The sequence below is a fragment of the Alligator sinensis genome, unplaced genomic scaffold (genome assembly GCF_000455745.1).
Source record: "Alligator sinensis unplaced genomic scaffold, ASM45574v1 scaffold132_1, whole genome shotgun sequence".
NCBI lineage: Eukaryota > Metazoa > Chordata > Crocodylia > Alligatoridae > Alligator > Alligator sinensis.
Genome location: NW_005842776.1, coordinates 191,180 through 208,771, shown reverse-complemented (window position 1 = coordinate 208,771; position 17,592 = coordinate 191,180). Strand labels below are relative to the sequence as shown.

Sequence of the window (17,592 nt, the reverse complement as noted above, 5' to 3'; positions counted from 1 at the left end):
TTTCCCTGCTGCTTTTCCTATGACAGTCCTATCCACTTCTACTTTCACAACCCTTATTTTAGCTCTACCTCCTATTCAATGACAAAATCCATGCCACATGTGCTACACCTACAACAATTTTCTGACCCTGTGCACTCTTCCCATTTGTTGCTCTGACTTGTCATTTGTAAGAAAAAATCTTTGGGGAAAGTAGGCACATCTTATTTGTTTGGAATGTGTTTAGTACTGCTGGATACTTGGAAAAAAAAAAAGCAGACCATATTTTCTTGGACTAGGATGCCTGTTAACAGCAGCAACCACTTGCCATTCATCAGAGGCCTCTTATTCTTTCGTACGGCTGATTTAAATACAGAACAGCAACTATAATTTTATATTTAGGTGGCTGAGCCAGACAATTGCCTCAGGAGCAGCAGAGTGTATCGCTGTGATACCGCCTTTGTATTCATGGATCGGGCATTGAGTCATTATATGTTCCATGATCTATTCTGGATGACCATAGTTGCGCACTGGAGAGTTTTTAATTTTCCATTTGTGCATCAAGTATCTGCATCTCCCATGGTTTGTACGGATACGGTTTAGAGTTGTCCATGAGTGTCATGGGAGATCAAAGCCAGGGACAGCGTGCATTGGGTCTATCACAAGATGTTTATTTGGGACTTCCTGTGAACTCCATTTGGTTTTCCAAGCTTTATCAGGGTTGAAGTCATATTGTTGAAGCTTAAACATGTGGATCCAGAAGGGGTTGCGCGACTAAGTGACGGTGAAGATCATTGTTATGGTCCCGGTGGATGGGGAGACGTTTGTTTTCCTTAATTCGCTGGACTTCCCATAGAATTGCTGCCTTGCAGCCAATGGATGGAGGAGTAATGTGTGACAACACAGGCAGCCAAGGTGTTGGGGCCAACTTGAGGGGTTCAATGATGTACTACATTGCAGAGTTCAACTGGATGTCAACAAGTTGAGTGTGACTGCATTTGGTCCATACCGATGCACAGTACTTGCTACAGGGTATGCATGGGCCAGCACTGATGTCTGTAATACCGATGCTCCCCAGCTTGTGCTTGCCTGTTTCTGGAACAAATTGACCCTTATATCTTCATCCTGACAGCTACCTTCTTCAGGTAGTCAAGGAAGGTTAACATGCAGTTCAGCCCCACTTGAAGAAGCCTCTAATACTGGCTCCCAACTTAATCCAGCCAACAAGTTCAACAACGACAACTATCATGCTCAACTTGTTGCTTGATTATCTCTGAATTTGACTTCTCCAATTTCAGCACTGCCCCCTGAAGACCACTCTGCCACTACAGATGCGCATGATTTAATTAAAGATAATAAGCTAAGTTGAAATGTCTGTCATATTGGATAATTCTGCTTCCAACCTCACCTCCCAAATGTTCTCTTAGCTGCATCTTTAACTTGAATCTGGATGATAGCGTGTGAACGGGAAGAATCTGAGTTGACACCAGTAGCTCCAGTACTGCGCTCCTTCCCACCCTTCAAAATCACCTGGAAAATAAAGAGGACAAAAGCCAAGTAAATTGTACATTCAATACATGCAGACTCTTTATATGCCATATTTAGCTAGGACCCTATGGACAGCTATTCCCTAGGGCTGACATCAAAGGGCTTGTAAAATGAGAACTTCAAGGACAGGAATTATCAGCATATTGCACATCCCCTCCTATTTGCAAAATGACTAGTTTATAATCAAGTGGAATAAATGCATTGTGGAAAAGCACAGAGTGAGGCATAGGGGTAACCCTGAAGACTCACAGTGTGGACAATTTGCTTTTTTTTAAAATTCATGTTCTCACATCACTGAAGGGTTCTTTCTAAAGAGACATATTATACGGTGTGACAAAAAGTGCTAATCCACTCATCCATCTCTGTAACTGGGAGCAAGAGGAACAATGCCAAAGCAAGCAGCAAGGCTAAAGTGATCAATTATGCTCAGAGTTGACTACCGAGATAACAGGGGAAGGGAAGGGGAGGTGTAGCAGAAGTATAAAAAGACCTTCGGGTCTACAATTTTGTATTATTCTCTGTCCTGAGCCTTTAACAACCTATGAAATTGCCACAGTAATTCCAACAAGAAGGGGTGTAGCAAGGTGTTCAGGCCAAATTAAAAGCACCATTTTTAATATTTTAGTCTTACTGCCAATGTAGCAAAATCAAGACCATCTTTAGTCACAAATAGGCTGTATTTAGGCCTCTCAGTGATCAGTCAACTCTGAACCAGCAAGCTAGCTGACTGCTGTAGCTCCTGAGCATTTGTTAAACTTGAGCTAAATGCGAAGAGTTTCTGAACTGAGGCCAATATCAATAAATATTGAATAATCATGAGGAGAGCATTGAAGACTCATCCAATACGTATGGTAGCGTGCTATTCAAGAGCATTAAATCAGGCTAGAGACTTTTCTGTATTCAAAGGAGTCTTTGGACAATATGCAATGAATTGTTTTGCCAAGATACCTGTGAGAACAAAACCATGTAATAACTCTTCTGTGTGCAGGGTGTGATAATGCAGAGGAATGTATTAATCAGCCTTTCAGCAGGTTTGTGCCATAATTTGCAGAAACGTCACCAGCATCTCCTGAAGCTCAGAGTTAATGGGGGATAAAAGCCCAGAAGGCAGCCACTGTCAAGTGGAATGGAAATAAGCAGTACTGTGCCAATATTAAAAGGCCCAGCTACAATATCAGGTGCACAGGATCTTTGGTTCCTCACTGAGACAAAGTTTAAATGATGCAGACAACAAGCTGGATGGCAGATGGACTCAGCACCAGCTCGCTCAGTACACAACAGAGCAGAAAACGAGGCTGTCCTTGTCTTACTGAGCCAAGTGGGAGAGTGAGGCCGCAGCCTTTTTATGCCAAGTGTCAGCTGTTGTCAAAAGACACACAGCTAGCTTTAAAAAACAGCTGCGACCCAGCACGGTTAGTCCAGGCAGCGTTTCCATTCTGCTTCTGCTCAGCAGCCGAAATATTTTATTATCTCTAGTTCACTGTGTTTATTTACAAATTTACACCAACCCCCCTCCCAATTTATCCAGAAAAGAGAAGGCAGAGGTGAAAGGAAAGAGTCTGTTGGAGCCAGAGAAGTCCACATAGGAGGAAAACAGACCCATCAAGACAAGTATAAAATAAATGAAGCAACTGCAGCATCTGCTTTGTGTGACTGAATCCCTCTCTCTCCACCATTTCTCACGTGTTGTTGCCTTCACCTGATGTGCCATCTTTTGCCTACAGGGTTGTTTCAGATGCAGATCAGTCTGTTGAGTGCACTTACATTTCCCTTTTGGAACTATTTTTCGAGGTATATGGTTTCTGGGGGGGAAAATAGCTAAATCTCCTCTACTAAAATGGAAGGAGTCACATTTTGTGTTCTAAGATTTCAGGGTTTGTTTTGCTGGGACACTGTCATTTCCGGATAGTTACGGCACTCAGCCTCATGGCAAAGATCCCATCCGAGGTCTGAGCATTGTAGCACTGGCTCTGAGTCAGCAAGTGAGGTAGGTCACTGTAACTTGCTTTAGCGGAACTTGAACGCATTAATTAAAGGCACTTCTGAAAGTGTCCCTCCAGTGCTCTTCTGTGGCTGCCAAGTGGTTCAAAGTCGTTCTGCTGCTGCCTTAGAGCCCGGTAAGGGAACATGCCCGTGTGCTTCTACAACAGTGCCCAAACAGCGTAGCAAGTCATCCCTCCCTGCTAACTTATTTAGTGCAGAGGTTTTAGAAGATAAGCTATGCACTGACAAAGTCAAATTACCTCTAAAAGGAGACCCACAGTATCCACTTGAACCTCACGCAATCCGACTATTTGCACCACATGCTTGCTATCTTCTCTTGCAAAGAGTCTGCAGGAGAAACAACACCAGTTAGCAGAAATGGAGTGTTCTGAAGAAATCCTTATAAAATAGCGAGGAATTCCTGTAGGTATCAGTTATACAGAGAAGTGCTGCAAAGAATAATTTCAAGGCCACAAATCACAGTACAATGCCTGCTGCTTTTAACTTACTGCCAGCACTGCATAGCCATTTCATTTATACAAAGCTCTTCTAACATTTCATTGTTAAAGGGCCATTGGCAATGTAAATTAGCTGGATATTTCTGCTAATATGATCAGCAGTGACACAATACTGTTAACATGGACATTGCCATCTTAGATGTCAGAGCACACGCCTCTCCTACAGCCTTTGTTTCACACTGTCTCCAGACTCAGTGAAAAAATCACACCCCCTGATTTCAAGGTTACTTGAACTCCTTTTAGTGAAAGCTTAGGCCCATAATTCTGTGGCTTTTACAGAAGATTCCCACAGCTGCAGAATCACAGGCTATATGAGCGATTCTTTTATGAGTTAGAGAAGTAAATGTGATGGTGCAGTAGCAGGTTATATCAACTGGTTAGCTTGCACCCAAGAAATGGGATCTCTTTAGGGGCTCTCACTCAGCAGCAAATGGCAAATCACAGACACAGATGATTGCCCGGCAATGAGCTGCTCTCTCTCACAAAGACAAGGCAGGTATTTGCTGAGCACTGTGGCATGCTCAAGGCATACTCCCTTCACGCACCCTACCAGTTTTCAGGTGCAAGATCATGCTCTTTCCAGACCACAGTTGAAGACTTATATTGTCACGACTTTAACCGAGCATTATCCCCTCTTGAGTTTTCAGGTATTTTAGACCAGGGTGTTTTTCATGTGAGGAAAACTCGAGTTCTTTCAGTTCTCCCAGGTTTTGCCACTGCAGTTTACCATCTTGATACTTCTGCTTCACAGTAATCAAAGTGCCCACTGAAATGTCTAGGTCTCTCAGGTAAAATACTAGTCAACAGCCACATTAGCAAACCAAAGATCACTTGGGCTTCACTGTGCTACCCTGGGTCGAGAGAAGACTCAGGCGTAGCATAATGGAAATATATAACAGTGAATTTTTTCCTCCCTGACACCTCCAGCAATAGCACACTGTGCTTATTTTCAGCTTCCCTGCTCTAGCCAATTGTTTCTTTCCCACGTAGGCTTTAAATTCGATCTTAAGTATCTTTGCTGAAGAAAAGGAAAGAAAACAACAGAACTTGCCCCATACTATTGATTGCCATTAGTCCTGAACTAATTGAGGGGATGGAGCCTGGCAGACGGTGCAATACAAAGCTTGTATCTCAGACTTGCACCACTGCGCAAGGGTCTTTCTGAACGTTACAGTGTATAGAGCCAGATGCTGCCATCCTTACTTACCCTGAGTAGCTCCTTAGCCCAGAAACAGCCCCATTTAAATCAACACTATTTACTGGAACTCTTAATTCTGTTAAATTTAATTGCAAATATCAGTAACAAAGTCATTCACTGGCCATGTTTTGCAGCAATACGTCTTTTACTTAAATACCTTTTCCTTCCATTTAGCAGGTCATAAAGCTGTCCACAGTAGATCTCATAAAAACTGATCCACACAAGGAGATCTCTCCTTGGCTGGGATGCCTCCAGTTGTCTAAAGATGTCTTTAGCAGCCAGCGCATAGAGTCCAGGGTTCTGGTGAGTGCCGATCATAGTGTAAGTCTTGCCAGCACCAGTCTGCCCATATGCAAAGCAGGTGGCGTTGCCTCTAAAAAAGATCATTTTTATTTTTGGTGCTGTATCTTATCCATTCAAATCTATTAAAAGACATTTTGCTGGGTTAATATCTACACACATGGCTGACCCCCAGAAGCGAGGTTTTATATTACATCTGCTCCCGAGGTCCTACAAGATCCGTTCTTTGATACCAGATTTGTAGACTACGTTTCTGTCGAGAACTGGCTAAACGCATAGTGCCAGCTTTCCCCCCCTTGTTATCAGATGCTAAACATATATTAAAGGAAATTAAAAATACATTGAAGGTTGTTGCATTATTGTAGTTTTCCCTGTAAGCAACTGCTGTTGGCACTGCATGGATGTTATTCAATCGTGAATGGAGAAGGTGGCTTAGATCATGAATCGGAGGGAAGCAGGTCTGCACGATCATGAAAATGAGGGGCAAAATATCCATGAGGTCACTTCTATATTAACATGGGGTTCACACAATGAAAGAGCTTAGCACTTCCAGCACTGACCTTCACATGACAGACTCTGGTTATATCAATTTACACTCGTCTGCTGGATCTTTGTCAATGGCTGGACCATAACAATGCCTACAAAATGCCAATTAATTCTCCCTGGTATAAATTACATAACAAGTTAGTCTCTTTTTGGCTTTCCCTTCCCAGGTCTGTGATGCATAAAACAACTGATGAATGAAATTCTGATCCAAAGGATACTCGGAATTTCTTGACAACAAAAAGCTCCATCTAGTTAATTTTTCAGCATGGGCACATTATTCTTTTTCATTAAGGAAATTAAATTATACATGTAAAACCACATTCGTTTTTCCATTAAGTGGATCACATATAATTATAATTCTCTCTCTAAGTAAATACAAAAATACAATCAAAGGCTTACTGCTAAACTCTCTATTGCCTTTCTAGTACTGTGAATGTTATAAATACATCTTTCTGTGCTTTATAAAGTATATAAATGTTATGTGCTTTATGCAAGACAGCTCCACTGGGCAAAGGGAGCCATATAATTTGTTCTAGCTCACAGGAAGTCTATGTTACAACAGAGAATTAGAATCCAGGAATCCTGACAGCCAGTCTCCATTTCTAACTAGATCAAACTACCTCTCTTCTTCCCTGTAAGGTCTGATTTATCCATCTTCTGAATAAATCTCCCACTACGTACAAAGAGAGTTTTGGCTGGTTAAGGACAACAGGGTTAGAACTGTAGACACAGATATTTTACTTAACAACAATACTATGAATGGAAAAGGTGAAACCGATGCTGTTTTTCACAAGTGTCCAGAAAAGCAAAATGAAAACTGAAACCAAAATAGTCTAAGAAAATTAAAACTAAAAGGGCAAGAATAACAAATGTAAGCATTGGTAGCCTACCCGTTAAAAACATGCTGAATGAGGGGATGAGCAGTCTTCATATACACATCCTGATTGGTACATGCTTCCCCAAAGACTTCATCAAAATAAAAAACATGCTGAAAAATAGATGTGATTTTTACATGAAAAGGAATCTGGCTCATTTCACTTTCACCCCCTAATGAGCAGCACATGCTATGGGCTCAATCCAAAGCCAGCTGACATTACCAGAAGTCTTTCCGCTGACCTCAGGCTCCAAATGACCAAACTTTGTACAACCAACCAAGAAACAGAGCATGCGTGTTGGAAAGGAAAGGAAAGGAAAGGAAAAGAGAAGATGGTTTCCCCTCCCCATCATCTCAAAGCCATAGGAAAAAAGATAAGCATAATTTTAAAAATAAAAAAATTAAAAACTCATCCAAGTGAACCAGCATACATCACTAACATGAGGCCACATATTAGGAAGAACTAAAACCAGGCAATGTATAAAGTCTTTTTGTGCCCATGGAAGATAAAATCATTCCCAGGCAAACTGGACTGTTTTGTCTGAGAAGCAAAAGAACCCATCTTAGGACCTCATCTAATGCCCACTGAAACCTATGGAAAGACGGGCATTGATTTCAATGGGCTTTGGAAAAGGTCCTGCTAGATTTTAAAATTTTGCTCATTAAAATACCATGTCACTTCAGCGTGGCTCCAAGTTGATCATTATCTGTAATGTTACAGTGAAGAATATAAACAAAATAGTATAAGGAAAGCCAGAAGAGATGCAGAACTGAAGGCTATATGAATTTTGGATAAATGGTCCATACCAACACAGAATGTCTTGTATTCAAAAGCTTGTCTAACTATCCCAATTGGTCTAATAAAAGGTTATCACCCCAAGAAATCTAAATCAGATCATTTTAGTGAAGCGATGGCATATTTCTACTTGAATGACAGGGATTTATAGCAAGGGGTTTTTTTTTGTCAGTATTGCCAGAATATAGTTTAGTGTGGAGATTTATTTCAGCACTTAGATATGAAGGTGATAGGCGCCACATAAATGCTGAATATAGCTGGCTGGATGGAAACAGAGGGTTGGAATTACAGAGTATACGAGGCTATAAAAGATGCTATATGAACTGGGCCTGGGAGAGTTAGCAAATTTAATTTTACTGGATACCCCCAACAGTTGTTCTCAGTCTAGAGACTATAAAAATAACGCACAGGAGAACGAGTATAGCTTGCTGCTCTCTAGAAATCAGCTGTGTTTTTGGTGCTGTCAGTCAGAACTGAGAATTTGAACAAGGGCAGAAGAAAGTAGCCAGGATTTTGCAACAAAGACCAAACAAAAACTTTGCTTTGAAAAATGTTTGCCCCTGGACTGAGGGGAAAAATTAGAAAAGAGGGAGTCAAAGGGTATGTGCCCCTCTTAGAAATGCAAGTCCTAAACTGAAGTACAAGCAAATGTGGCTATATGGGACCCAGCACTAGGCAATGTGCTCCAGCCATATGTTTAGCAAAGCATCCTATTTTGGCATCCGTGATTCAGAAAAGGAATATTCATTTACTAAGGAGCAAGGTAAAGGGCAACTGAAAGGCACTTTTAAGGGAGACGTGTCTAACATCCTCATCTTGGTGTGATTCAGGAGTAATCCCATAGTAATCGCACTGGGATGAGAGATGCACCCTGCCATTTGTGTTTAATCTGAGAGAAAGAGAGAGAAATCCTTTACCAAAACCCCAAATCTATTTTCACCTCTCCCTGGACTGTTGCTCCATTAAGGTGTCACTTTGCCCCAGATCCCTACAGATTATAAAGCCCAAGTGTAAATGGAGACCTCTTACTTGCAAAATATACTGAGTAAGATCCACCGCCTCCTTCTTCTCGTGAAGAAGTAGGGTTTCTTTATCTTTCACCGTGATGATGTTGACTTCCCCGCGCCGCTCCTCTCTCGGGCCCAACGGACGCTTCCGGACACACACGCGAATTTTGTCAGTCTCTGTCCACGGTGTCTCTTTCTCCGAGGTATTTGATCTGTAACATGGGATTGCAAATTTGGGTTTAAAAAGGGGCTTCGTAATTGGAGAGATCTATAAATTTGGCTGCAAGTTTAGCGGGTTACTGTTTAGTGAAGATAACTGTTTTGTTTTGAAGGCTCACATAAAACTGGGGGCTGTCACAAAAGCAAAAACTAGTCTGCTTTGCAGGATAACACCACCACCAATTTTGTGTGCATTTGTTAAAGTGACTGCATTGAACGTTGGTTTTTTTTTTTTATATGTAGCGTAGTGCTGAGCTTGGGAATGACCTGACATAAATTTGGTTGTCCACAAACTAAAGATCTAGACTAACATCATCCAAAAAAAGGCTCATCTCCTGGAGTCCCTTCTCACCAGGCATTTCTTTAGATTGTATCATAATGAGAGTGCCCTGGTCCAGGAGATAACATATTCCTTGACCAAATATTGGACTGAACTGTCTTACTAGAAAGCATACAGTTTTCATTAATATCCGTCTTTCTTGAGTACTGTCATGAAGACTGCTGTGGCTCTTGGAGCCTCATATCTTGGTCTCAATTCAATTCCTTGGTCATGGCTTTTCATCTTGGGTGGAGGTTTTTGACCTTCCCTCTTCCGCCTTCTCTATAGAGTAGCACAAAGACAACTCTGTAACTGGCACTTAGTTTGGCATTGCCTTTAGTAATAGCAAATGAAGATTTGATTTTTCTTTAGCAGGCTAATTATTTTAAACAACAAATTACTGTGGCTGTACATCTGAAAATCCTACTAATGACTGTAACCAGTGTTACAAGGAAAAGACTGTTTTAGTAACAAGCAGTGTAGTGTTCTTTGGAGTATGCTGTTGGCATTCAGTCGCCTATAATGACTTCAGTCCTGAGCTCTGTAAAAACATCTAGAAAGGTGTTTTAATCTATTTAAGGTTTTATGGGTTGTCAATCCTCCTTTTGATCTCTCTCACTCGTATCATTCTATCTACCTGTCCCATCTCTGTCAACTTCTGGTAACACCATAACATGTTATTATCAAATGCTACCAAGACTCAACTCTGCTTTGTTGGTAAAAAACCCTTAATCTACATATTAATGTGTGTCACGTGCCTTAATTTAGGTCTAAACCTATGTTCAAAGGTGACAAGTCTCAATCACAAAGGAGCACAGTTGTGTGGCCTGCCAAATCTACTTCTGCTGTTTCCCTGCCATCCTGAGAAACAATCACTTCTCCAGGTGATTAATCCACTGTGCAAACATCTTGAGAGAGAGTGCGTAAAGATGCTGCTGTTATAACAATTTGTGTCCACTCCAATTTTCCTTTTTCCCAAGCACCCTTCAGTCAAATGAAAAATGATGGTCTCCCTGGACCTGAATGTGAATTCGAATCAGAAACAAATTATTTTAATTGAACCCAGCCGCCTTCCTGTAAGTCATGTGTCTGTCTTGTGTACCAAATGCTCTTCCAACTCCTTTAACAGGCTAATTTAAAACAAATACGCAAGATGACACTAAATTAAGACCACAAGGTGATTAGCTTCAGTCCTTCCACTTCTTGTTAAGACAATAGTCTTGGGATTTAAATGTCAGTTGGGATCCACATGAGACTGAACAGCACTCAAGGTTTTCCTCCAAGACTGGCTCTCAGCTGCAGGTCCTGATCCTGCAGCTTTTACTCAGAAGACATCCTTGCTTGGACCGGCCATCTCATCAGTCAACTTCCACAGGACTTCTCACATGTATAAGGTTTACAGGATCAGAGCTTTGTAGTGGAAAGGAAACCTCTTTCCATTAAGAATCATAGAAAATGAGGGTGGAAGGGAGCTCACGAGGTCACAGCTAGTCCAACCCCCTGCTCCAAGGAGGACCAGCCCCAACTACATCATCCCAGCCACGGCTTTGTCTACCTGGGTCTTCAAAACCTCCAAGGATGGAGACTGCACCACCTCTCTGGGTAATCTGTTCCAGTGTTTTACTACCCTCCTCATGAGAAAGTTTTTCCTATTATCCAACCTCAACTTCCCTTGCTGCAACTCAAGCCCATTGCTTTGTTGTGCCATCTGCCCCCAGTGAGAACAGCCCAGCTCCATCCTCTTTGCAGCCCCCCTGCAGGGATTTGAAGGCTGCTATTCAGTCCACCTCGGTCTTCTTTTCTTCAGACTAAATCAGCCCAGTTCCTCGAGCCTCTCCTCATAAGTCCTGTCCCCCAGCCCCCAACCATTTTTGTTGCCCTCCACTGGACTCTCTCTAGTGTGTCTACAGCCTTTCTGTAGTGGGGTCCCACTGGACACAGGACTCCAGATGTGGTCTCCCCAGTGCTGAATAGAGGGAAAGAATCACTGCCCTCCATCTGCTGGCAATGCTCCTACCAATGCAACCCAGGATGCCTTAGCTTTCTTGGCAACAAGGGCACACTGCTGGCTCATATTTAGTTTATGGTCCCCTGTCCCCCAGGTCCTTTTCTGCAGAGCTGCTGCCCAGTCAGTCACCCCCAGCCTGCACTGGTGCATGGGACTGCTCCCTCCTAAGTGCAGGATTTTGCACTTGTCCTTGTTGAACCTCGTGAGGTTTCTTTTGGTCCAATCCTCCAACTTGTCAAGATCTCTCTGAATCCTAGCGCTACCTTCCAACGCATCTACTACTCCCCACAACTTAGTGTCATCTGCAAATTTGCTGAGGCTGCGCTCTATGCCAGCTTCCAGGTTGTTAATGAAGATATTGAACAAAACTGGGCCCAGGACTGACCCATGGGGCACTCCACTTGATATTGGCTGCCAGCTACACACTGGGCCATTCATTACTATCCTTTGAGCCCAGCAATCCAGCCAGTTTTCTATCCGCCTTACAGTCCATTCATCCAACCCGTACTTCCCATTGTTTGTTTGTGAGAATGTTGTGGGAGACTGTATCAAAACCTGTGCTAAAAGTTAAGAGACTACAATTGAGATTATCTGTGGTGACTGAGTTAATAACCCATCCAACAATAATCATGATGCTGGTGGGTACCAGATGTTCTCAGCAAAAGGTCACTGGCTCTGGAACCTGCTTTGCAGCTGATTTCACCAGAGCCTGGCCGGGGTGACCTTTAGAGCACAAGGACCATCATTCCCAAGAGATGAGAAGCAGGAGAAATGGAGAGGCAGGAATGACTGATCCCTTGATATGAGAGTGCGTTTCTGTGAGGGAAGGGATTCTCAGACAGTACAGACTCATATTTTCTACTGAAACAAAGTATGGGTTTTAATTACAAAGTACTGCACCTAGAGATTATAGTAGGAAACCTAAATCACTGTAGGAAACATATACTGCATTCAGATGTCCTAGAACTATCTTTTTATATTATTTTCAGAAAGAGAGAAGCAATTGGGAGCATGGCAGAGACAATAAAGGCAGAAACAGCTTACGAGCGACCCTGTCTGCTAACATTAAAATCAAGCCATTTGCTACGAGCAGGTAGAAAACCTTTTAAGCATGTTCAAAGGAGCTATTGATTTTTCTGCATTCTTAATTGTATTTATACTGTTTGGGTTCCTAGCAGCTAAGACTACAGTCATCATCAAGGCAAATCCGATAGAGACAAAGGGCCACATTCAACAAGAGACCTACGTGCCTACCATGATGCCCAACGTATAAATGCCTGCCTTCCAAACTGGAATCCAGAACAGTGGGTTAGATACAGGGGCTCCCTATACAGTGCATAGGGAAACAGGTGCCTCAGCAGAGCCTGTCCCAAACCCCACGTGCTGTACAGAAGGACACCTACAGCCGGCTAGTAGGAAACAGCAGGCGTGGGGAGGTGAGGGGGGATCTGAAATTCCAACTCCTTCCAGAGTTTAGGCACCTGAGTCAGGGCTGCAGGTAGGCACCTCTGCTCACTTCAGATCCTAAGCCTAGAGCCCTCTCATGGGGACAGATATGGACATCTGTATATCCAAAGGACTGAACAAGTTTTATTGTTTCCTTTTAAAAGGCAGTTAGAGCAGGCACTGCTCACCTTTTATATATTGGTGCGGTGGTTAGAGCAGTCAGCCACCAAGTCCCAGGCTCGAAGGCCTGAAGGGGTTCCAGCACATGGCTCTCATCACCCAAGGGAGGGTTCGACCACCAAGTCTTAGCTTGTTCTGCCTTCCTGTTACAGAACCCAGGGCTCTGAATGCACGCATCACAGGGCTAGAGGGAAAGGGAGAGGCCCTGTATCTTAGTGGTTATGATCCTCCTCTGCCTCAGGGCAGTTTGAGGTTGTATCCAATGAGTACTTAGCACAAAGTCCCAGGAGCAGGGACCAGAACCCAGGGGCCCTCTTCCAAAGCGAGTGCCTCAAGTACTGGGCTACAGAGCCAGGCTCCCTCTTGTGCCCTGTCTTTCTCTGGCCCCAAGGGCACTCTGTTCTTTGCTGCACAGAGTCCCAGCCCTGACGAAGGCTCCTGGGTGGTTTAGGCAGAGGAGCACTTAGTTTCTGGATCAGGTTAGATGAGAGATAAGTGCTGAGTTGCTCAAACTGGGGCAGGTCTGGGCATGTGTAGACACAGTTCTCCAGGCATCTAGAGAACATTAAAAAAAAATGATGAGGTGCCTAGTGGGTTTAGGTGCTTCCTGGTAAAGTACCAATCAACTGGGAGCTGTCTGGATTGCAATTTTGGATTAACTTGCCTACATTTTGCATTGGATATTGGCTATTGCTTCGCTGCTGACTGAATACAGCCTGCATCGCAGCAGCTGTTCCTATGTGTTGAGCTTTTTGGCTGCATTAATATTTCATCATTAACTCATTTATAAATAGAATAATTCTATTTAAGTGTGATCTATATTAAATATTCTCTGTATCATTTATCTATTTTTTTTCCAATTAGCTTAACCAGCTGCACAACCAGCAGTATTAACTTTGAGAAACTCAAACATTCCCAGACTTTTTATGAACTCAGTTATGTCACCACAGAATTTGCCAAACCAATAAAAGTGTGTTTAGAAACATTCTGTACAATGTACTGGTGTTGGATTTGAATGCACGGATGTGTTCCAACCAAAATATGAGAAAAAGTAGACAAGTTTCCAGGCACATTTTTAGTAAAGGATTTTTAAACTGAAATGACCCTTGGGAAACATAAGCATGTACATGCATCAATTTTTCATCACCGGATTCTCTGGTTCAGACTATGATTTAGCTCACAAATGACTATAACTGCTACCACTAGATGAAATGATCTATCCATAAACATCATAAAACCCTGACACAGGAAAAATGCCCTATAGCAGAGCAGCATGGGAGTACTGTAACTTAGTTTGATGGCATATTGGCAGAGAAGCTGGATCAATTTGGGGTGCTGAAGTTCAGGATTTAGGTTCATTAGCAGATCTGTATGCAATTTTTGCAGGCCTTGCCTGCAAAATGCCCGATCAGCTGGTACTATTAATTCTGGATTTCCATTAAAAAAAAAAGAAAAGAAATTAATTTAATTTTTAAGGTAACGGATTGGGTGTTCCCTTAATAAAATCCATGTGCTACTTTTACTGGTGGAAACTTGACATGGGGTATTACCTATATGGAGTGATAGAATTTGTAAATAAATTGTTTTAATTATGCAAAAAGGCTCTATTAATAGAATAAGAGAAGCTAGCTCAAAATACCAGCCCAACACAAACATAAGTATTGCAAAAGATAAAAGCCTATTTTTAGCCAGTTCTGGTAAGCTTCAGCCAGTAAATTCAACTACTTCTTTCTACCAACCTTGGAAAATCCTAAATGCTCCTTAATGTTTCCCCTCCCCACAGGATTTTCCACTGCTTTTGTAGAAGCTGGTTATTGTTTGATTTTAGTCATACAAGGCATTCATTCAGAGTCATTGAAGAAGGATCTTCCTTCCTAAGTTCATAAAGGAATGACTAACCTTGTCAGTTAATGCCAATCTAACGAAATAAAAATGAATGTTGTTTACCTGATGCAAGAATGAGGTAGTCCGTAATTATACCCTGAAATATGAGTTACTCTTTGTATGATGGGGGCTTCAGAACTCCCCAGCAGAGGGGCAATATTATTTGATGAATACATTGTAGGATAGTCCATGTCATGTTCTGTGCATGCCCCAGAAGCAGTCAGGGTTTCTCTTCTGGCTGCTTTATTGTAACCCAAGTCAGCTCGTGGAACATGTCCCAACATCTCCACTAAACCGTCTTCACTGGCAGAAAAATCAGATAAACCGTATGATCCAGTTTCACAGTCTTTAACTGTTCCATCCTTTTTTTCAAAGAGGGACTCAAAACGCAGCTGTCTGCGAGGACCTGATCTGGTCACCTGAGGCTGGAGGAGGCCACTTGTTTGAAAATCTTCCTTGGCTGTGTCTGCCGTTTCCTCCTCTTCCTGCATAATTTGTATGATTCTTATGAGTTGAAAGAGACGCTTGCGGTCATTCATGTTATGGACCCCCAGTTTGGCATAATCTTTCATGGAAACCTTGGCTAGTTCATCTATCTTCTGAAGGCCGAGGGCAGCAAAGTGTGGATAATATTTTTCAAGCTCTGCCTCACAAAGGCACTCATACAGACAGGATGACATCTTCCGTTTAAACCCCGCTAGAAATCAAACAAAAGGAATATCAGATCCACGTGCAAGAGCCATAGCTGACAAAGTTAGCAAAGAAATAAAGCATTTCCTTATCTACAGATCTTATTATCTATAATTAGGATAGCAGCCAGTTACATCCTGGGTGGCAACAGGCTGGGTTGTGAAACATTTTGGAGTTCAATAATTGTAAAAATATGCTAAGTAGGGGGTGAATAAATTATTTTTGCACATAAAAAGTGAAAAATAAAACAACACACTGAGACACAGAGATATGTAGTCACTCACTGCTGCAAGCTTCTTACACTTGTGATGTCCATTCAGTGAATGCTACAGTCTACTGAAATCCCGTCCACCAGCTACAGAATGCAATATGCCTAATTTTAGCTGCCCAACTTGATGTTCAGGCATGCGGTCCTACTGTTAACCCACAGTTAATTAACAAAGGGATAAGACATGGATATGGACACATTCAAAGATCAAGCCTTAAAGATAAATGGTTTATTATACATATTACAGACGAATTATACAACATAGCCACTATATCATGCATGATTTTATCATTTGGAAAAACAACTCAGAAATCCTACACTTGTGTTTCCCCAACATAATTGCTTATATCCAGCTGGATTAATAGCTGCAGAGATTCTTATTTGTTCACTTTAAACACTGACAAGCCATAGAATCTTAAATAAATTAAAACATCTTTCTAGATGTTTTTACAAAGCTCAGGACTGAAGTCATTATTGGTGACTGAATACCAACATCCTACTCCAAAGAACACCACACTGCTCGTTACTAATAGTCTTTCTTGCAACACTGGTTACAGTCATTAGTAGGATTTTCAGATACACAGCCACAGTAATTTGTTGTTTAAAATAATTAGCCTGCTAAATAAAAATCAAATCTTCATTTGCTATTACTAAAATCAATGCCAAACTAAGTCTGAATAATAATAATGCAACTTCTGTCTAATAATTTGCTGACTGCAATCGGATATTACAACAACTGAAAAGGTGTATTAAGGAACAAACAAAATGATTTAGAACCTTGGGTCTGAGTTAGAAAGAAATATCAGTCAGAATAAAATTATGAGTGGCTCAGCAATAAAACTTAACAAGCTAGACAGTAGGAGCACTGTTACAGGGAAGTCCTCAATGGAGTTTCTGAAGGGAAATTCTGATTCTTGATGTAAAAAAAAAAAAAAGAGCTGTTGCTGAGATTTTTAGTTTTGGGGAAAAAAAAGACAGGAAAGTTCAGAGATATAGGGTCTCTCATTTGTGAAACCTGAATTAGCTACTAGCGTGGCTGACGTACTGAGTATGGATGAGATTTCCCAAAGCACACAGTTTACCCGAAGGTAAACGGGATCATTAGACATCAAAGGGGGACGAGGCAGGCCAACACTGAGTGGTTTGAAGAATTCTGCCCTGGGGTTCAATCAAGCCCCAGTCCAGGTCCCATTTGGATTGGGCTCCCTGGTGCACCGACCACCATGGAAGTCACCTTCTGTGGAGGAAAGAGTAAATGGAAGACATGAACACAAAGCTTGGGACTTCATCTCAAAATGACAAGAATTAGAAGTTCAAGATGGAAAAGATCTATCTGGTTTCATTCTGTTTACTGTCCGAGGCCCAATGCAGGATTGTACCCTAGATCATATTTAATCTCACACATGCACATCCACCGAAACAAAAGTGCAAGAACTATCGGTAGCTGCAATATCTAAATGAAAAAATAGAGCTCGGTTTTCAGGAAAGTAGAAGAGAAACTTGAGAGACTTATTATGTGACTAGGAGTGATAAGAGATTTAAAAACAATCCACAATGGTATCTGAAATGAAGCAAAACACATAAAAAAATAAAATCCCTACTACACAAAGAAAGAGAGGAGTGAGAGGCACACGGTTTTGACAATGAGGGTAATTAACCATCGGGACAATTTACCAAAGGTCACAGAGGATTCTGGCAATTTTTAAAACAAGATTGGATGCTCTTCTCAAAGACGTGCTGTAGGTCAAACAACACTGAATTCAGGGAAGTCCTATGTAGGAGGTCAGAAGAGATGAGAGCAGCCGTCCCTTCTGACCTTATGGTCGATGATA

At 41.9% G+C, this 17,592-nt stretch overlaps 1 protein-coding gene across 2 annotated transcripts in view; it reads right to left on the bottom strand.

The window, feature by feature from the left end:
• Nucleotides 1–17,592, bottom strand: part of KIF24 (kinesin family member 24) — a 36,818-nt gene that overhangs the window by 14,812 nt on the left and 4,414 nt on the right. For both annotated transcript variants that reach the window (XM_006034846.3, XM_025216942.1), the window contains 6 exons: nt 14,866–15,499; nt 8,769–8,958; nt 6,960–7,057; nt 5,381–5,596; nt 3,768–3,855; nt 1,385–1,506 (listed from right to left, as the gene is read on the bottom strand). In XM_006034846.3, the coding sequence (XP_006034908.1) occupies nt 1,385–1,506; nt 3,768–3,855; nt 5,381–5,596; nt 6,960–7,057; nt 8,769–8,958; nt 14,866–15,482 (1,331 nt within the window). In that variant the 5' untranslated portion in view covers nt 15,483–15,499. The remainder of the gene's footprint in view (nt 1–1,384; nt 1,507–3,767; nt 3,856–5,380; nt 5,597–6,959; nt 7,058–8,768; nt 8,959–14,865; nt 15,500–17,592) is intronic.